Below are 5,873 nucleotides of genomic sequence, written 5' to 3'. Positions count from 1 at the left end.
TTTAAGACAACTTACTTTGATGAGAATGACGAGGCTAGAATTTACTCATTGAATTAGAAGGCATCACGTCTTCGTCAGAATGGCCGACCTTTGGCTACCTATTTTAGGGGGCTAACTGAGATTTTTCAGGAATTGGACCACTTTAATAAAGTGACCATGGAGTGTGAGAACGACATCAAAATGTTTCACAAATCGATTGAGAAACAACGAGTCTATTTGTTCCTTGGTGGTCTTGAAGATGTTTTTATCAAGTGCATGGAGAAGTGTTGTAGAAGGATCCTCGCTTGGGCTTCAAGCTTCTTATGCATATGTTTGTCGTGAAGCAGATCGAAATGAGGCAATCAAGACGAAGGTTGACAAAGATGAACCTGCTCCTATGGCAGGTAAGGCTTGTGGGCCTTCCTAACAGTCTGACCGAGGTGGGTTAGAGGGTCAGGCAAGACAAACTCGCACTAGCCTAACAAGTCGGGATCATCTGCAAGGTAAATACCCACATTGTGGTATAACAGGACACTCCAAAAGTTGTTGTTTTGAACTAATTGGGTATCTCAAGAATTGGGATAAGACCCGCGATCCTTACTGCAATAAATCTTGAGCCTCCATTGCAGAAACCAAGAATGATTCATATCATATAATGGGCAAGGCATCAACCATGATTGATGCGGCGGGTAATGATGGTAAGGCACTCAATATCTCCAGTCTTGTTACGAATGATATGTGGATAATTGATTCGAGGGCTATATACTGAACATATGACTTGTGATTCTAAACAGGTTCCATCACTAAAAACCTCCACCCAAACCATGGTCAACGTTACTAGTGGTAAAGCTGCCCCAGTTATTGGGGAAGGCACTGTTTCCCTTTCTGATACCATGAAACTTGATATTGTTCTTGTTATCTCCTCCTTAAATTATAATTTGTTAACCGTTGCCCAAATAACCCTTACCTTCCACTGTTTGGTTGTTGTTTTTTTTTTTTTTTTTTTTGCCTTATTTATCCAACCAATCAATTAGATAGAGTCGGACATCGTGTAAGGTAATGAATGAAGGAGATAAAGAACATAAATAAGGTAAGTTAAACAATTTAATAGTATATAGTCAAGATTAATTAATCAATTATTTAATCATACAAAAGGTTTGTATTGGCCTTTAGTTAGTTTTAGTTAGTTTTGGATTTCAGGACGCGAATGAGTTTTGGTCCACAAAGACCATTGAGTTTCCATATCTAATAACATTAGCTAGTTTAACATATTCTGAATCTAAAGTACTTATTAGGAAAACCCTATTTGTCAACCAATAGAAGGTGAAAAGATAATTTGGTGTTATATCACTGAATAAAATCATGGGCAGTAATGTAATTTCGTGCAAACGAAATTTTGTTTATTTTTTTCCTTTCACCCACATGTCATCATAGCATCCCACCTACTTCCTATATCTACCCCATGTCTTCACAAACCCTACCAAAAACAAATAAAAAAAGCAAAAAGACGGCTCTCACACATGAAGTGTTTCATGTGTGAGATTAGGCTAGTTTTTATTTTGAACAGTAGAGAAAATGGGGGGTTGGCAAAGAGGAGATCGAGTGAGAGTGAGTTTGAAGGTTATTTCATGTGTAACATTGTGCCAAATTCTCACAAATTAGCTAAAGTCACTACTAAATTAAATCGCTTGCGCGACTACAGACATTTTGTCACACAAAGAATTATTTGGTTGCACATAAACTCTGGCGACCAGAAAATCGTCGCGCATATTTTGTCGCGTAAAGCTTGTGAAAAAAGACATTGCGCGACAAACATCTTCAAATTTGTCGCACGTCTTAACAACTGTGCGACGCTTTACTAGTCGTGGTGTGAATGCTATACAGACAAAGGTCTTCGTCGTACGATATAAACGAGTACAAGTGCGTTTTTGGGTAATTTGTCTCAAAACTTGTTGCGCAACGACATTTCGTCGTCGCGCACGTGTAATTTTTAATTAAAAAAAAAGAATAAAAGGAAAAAAAAAGATTTCATAAAATGTACGTACAAATGTAAAGTTAAAAAAAAAGGAACAAAACTACGAAAATAAAGACGCAAAATCTATAGGCATGTCATTCGGAAGTGCTTGGTAATCTTGTTGCTGGTTGAGGATAGGGTCGGAGGTCGACGGGCCTGATTGCTATGCTTGCTCGGTGTGGAAGGGATGTGAGGGCGATGGTGTAGAAAAACCGGGGAGATGTATTCCAGAGGAATTGATGGCTTGTATAAGCATTGACATTTGAGACTTGTACGATGCCAGCTCACTCCTCAGCCCGGCGACTTCCTGCATCAAAACCGTAACCTTGGTCTTTGACTGCGAGGATGACGAGGCTCCAGTCTCCCGACGCCTGGCATTTCCTATCCCCCGACAATATGTCCCTGGCCTCCGACCGAAATTCTAGTCCAACGTCTTAGTGACGATGTGAAACCCTGCATCCTCAGGGGGATCCACAAACTCGATCAGCGTGTCCGGGGGAAGGTGGGAGGCGGACTCCTGAAACACCACTTGTCGCTTCTCCACCATTGTTGCCTGTGAAAAAAAACATGGATTATTAATAGAAAACAATTTGAAAGAATTAGTATAAATGTTTAATGCATAAGAAATTACTTACATGAAGGGACTAGGTCAACTCATTCCCAGGCCGAACATAAACGTCAGCAAAAACATCGATCTTCGAAAATTTTGAACCCTCCTAAAATCGAAAAAGATAAGGAAAATGTTAATACGAAAAAAAAAAATTATTAGCGACATTTTAAAATTGGAAATGAAAGTTGTAATATATACCTTCCGTCGCCCCTCCATCCTGTAGGAGAAAGGCCTCGAACCCGAATGGTGGAGAAGAGTCCTCTTCTCTCGATTGATCTTGTTCGCCTTCGCCTTCTTTTGTTATACAAAAAATAAACGTATTAGTTGTAATAGTTAAAGAAAATTAAAAAAAATAATAATAAACATTATTAAAAAATAAAAAAAGTAAAATGAAAGAAGTCGTCATTAAAAACGCACCACATGTTAGGTCACTAAAATGACCGCAAAGTCAAACCCAACTATCTTGTCGGTCCTCCAACTCCTTCGGACATCCCTCATCAAGAGCGACCTGCAGATCATCAAACTCCTGGAAGCATTGGTGCATGTCACTCTTCCACTGCTTGTAGCATTCGGAGAAGAGCTGATTGACATATGCGAACTTGTCCTCGTCCATGTGCTCCAAATTGTAGCTTATCTGCAATATAACAAATATTTTGAAAGCATTAGTAATAAAAGATAGTAATACATATAAATATATAAATTTTACATGAAAAGCATTAAAAGGGCGATGCTACTTACGGACAATTGATTGCGCAGCGTAATCTTCGTCTCATCCGGCATCGCCTTCCAAGACTTCCACAGCATAGGGCAAAAGGTCCGCACGACATGCCCAATGTCGTGGGCCAATGCACTATGCTGCTCCATCGTTGGTGCTGCCCGATGTCACTCATCATATCCGATTGGGATACGACCGTTGGTCACCCGAGTGACCTTCCCCGTCTTCAATTGCCGACAAGGTCCTCGAGTGTTTTTCTTCGCTGCAAAGAGATGAAAAAAAAAATCATTAACCCATAACTAATAACAAATCCTACTAAAATTTCGGCATAACCTCCCTTATAATTAAAACATTTCCCAAAACCCTGAAAATAACATAAACAATGTACATATCCAACACAATGATCACAACAGTTTAATAAAAGGTTCGGAACGATGAAAAATTTTTAATCCTTACATGACATAACAAATTGAATACCTAGCCGTGTACCCTAAACCTTAGTAAACAAAGGAATGAGGGAGTGAATTAGGATTGTATACCTGATCGTATATTGGAGGCATCAGTTGTGGATCCCGATGGCGACATCTGGTCCACAGTGCGGGGGCGTCGGTGAGTTCGTCTGGCGCTAATAGGTAATGTCACCGAAGAAGTCGATGATGCCTGCGCCTGTGGGACTGAAGGACCATCTGAGTGAACTGGATTGACTGGCTTATGGTCCATCTCTGCTGGAGCAGTGGCGGCAATAGTAAGTATAGTCGTCGGACTAGGTGTAGCCGTCGGACTAGGTGTAGAAGTCATCGGCCTCCGGGTTCTAATCAGGTGAGACATCTACAAAATTGGCAATCAATTAGTTTAGTACACAAAGATTTTGATTCTGTTTTCACATGCTTACAACTTCAATGGCTACAAAAGGATTGCTAATTGTTGATTTGATTTCAAATGAACTTGTTAACTAAAATAAACATATGGGAATTCCAGTCCATTGGCTGGTCAAAAGCATTTTCTGAATGCATATGGGCAGATTCAATGATTTTGGAGATGTAGAAATATGAAAATAATGGAAACATTCCCATCATAACAAAGTTCATGTGCTCTGCGATTTGCGGCAAAAGAAGTTTGCTAATACCTCTCATGAAAATCTAATAGATATATATAATCTAAACTATAATGGAGGAATTCAAATTACTGTGCAAAAAAGAAAGATTAATATCAAAACGTAAATGTAACTTCAAAATTGGGAGGCCGAATTTAACAAGCAATACAATCGAGTCTATCATATTAATAAGGCAACAACAAAGGGTAATACCCCATTATATATCAACAAATTGTGGCAGTCAACAATGCAAATCCTTAATTTAAGAACCCTGTACTTAAATTAGAAAACCCCTAATTCAAACCATGTACTTGAAATAAAAAAACCCCTAATTTAAGAACCGTAACCTAACCCCCAGTGAAGCACCCTAAATCTAACCCCCAATTTCAGAAAACCTAATCTAACCTCACTGCCCAAAATCGTTCCCCTAAGTTAGGACCTAAATCTAACCCCAATTAAGAACCCTAAAAAGTCTAATTTAAGAACCTAAATGTAACCTCCAATTGACGAACCCTAAATCTAACCCCACCGCCCCCAATTAGAAAAAATAAAAACCCTAATTCTAACCCCCAGTCAATAAATAAAGTGCTTTATTTGAATTTTCAGACACTTGCGTGACAAATAAATATATTTCGTCGTGCAAATATACTTTGAGCGACGAAACATATTTATTCGTCGTGCAAGTTTTTTAAAATTTCCTCGAAAAAAAAGCGCTTTAATTGAATTTTCAGACACGTGGGCAACGAATACATATATTTCATCGCGCAAAGTATATTTGCGTGACCAAAAATATTTTATTCGTCGCGCAATTGTGTTTTAAATTGGTTTTTTTTTTTTTTTTGTTTACAATTTATTATAAAATAAAAACAAAACAACTTTATTTACAAAGTAATTCACATATAAAATGGGAATCATTCATACCATTTTTTCCATCACTCTATATAATGCAGTAAACATATCATGTGTTTTACAAATAATTACAAATAAATTACAAATAAATTACCTTAATCTTCATCTGAACTATAATAACTTTCACTTTCGTTGCTATCATCATTTTCAGTGTCCCATTCCTTATCATCGATAGGTACATCACCATCGTCGTTCGTGCGCACTGGACATCATCGTTTGTGTGCACTGGACCATCGTATCGTGGAATATTACCGAGGTCAATCATGATGGACTCAATTGATATTTCGATTGAAGATACTCCATCTATCTGAAATGGTTCTTAGATAAGATTAGTACCTCAGAGTGTTTCCGCACCACTTTCCATGAAAGATTCAAGACGTTGGTCAGCAACATTGTTGATGTCGTCGTCAGTACGGTCTTGTTCTGGTATAGCATACATGTTCCTATGATCCATCTTCTGAACAACTTTCCAACCCCTCCCGAATTTAGGGTCATCTAGATACACAATTTGTTTAGCCATGGTTGCTAATATGTAAGGGTCGTCATCGTTCCA

At 38.3% G+C, this 5,873-nt stretch overlaps 1 protein-coding gene across 1 annotated transcript; it reads right to left on the bottom strand.

The window, feature by feature from the left end:
- Nucleotides 1–1,987: 1,987 nt before the first annotated feature.
- LOC114822065 (uncharacterized) lies at nt 1,988–4,582 on the bottom strand. Its single transcript, XM_070816233.1, has 6 exons — nt 3,858–4,582; nt 3,342–3,580; nt 3,021–3,237; nt 2,802–2,897; nt 2,629–2,709; nt 1,988–2,546 (listed from the first exon to the last, which is right to left on the bottom strand). Exons 2-3 carry the CDS (start codon nt 3,465–3,467, stop codon nt 3,052–3,054), a joined length of 312 nt encoding a protein of 103 aa, XP_070672334.1. The 5' UTR covers nt 3,468–3,580; nt 3,858–4,582; the 3' UTR covers nt 1,988–2,546; nt 2,629–2,709; nt 2,802–2,897; nt 3,021–3,051.
- Nucleotides 4,583–5,873: the final 1,291 nt, after the last annotated feature.

Source organism: Malus domestica, chromosome 16 (genome assembly GCF_042453785.1).
Source record: "Malus domestica chromosome 16, GDT2T_hap1".
NCBI classification, from domain to species: Eukaryota; Viridiplantae; Streptophyta; class Magnoliopsida; order Rosales; family Rosaceae; genus Malus; species Malus domestica.
This window is presented reverse-complemented; position numbering and strand designations above follow the sequence as displayed.

Coding starts and splice junctions, on each gene's coding strand:
- LOC114822065 (XM_070816233.1), bottom strand. CDS start 3,467: ATGGAGCAGCATAGTGCATTGGCCCACGACATTGGGCATGTCGTGCGG. Junction 3,238..3,341: donor CGCTGCGCAATCAATTGTCC/GTAAGTAGCATC, acceptor GTTATATTGCAG/ATAAGCTACAATTTGGAGCA.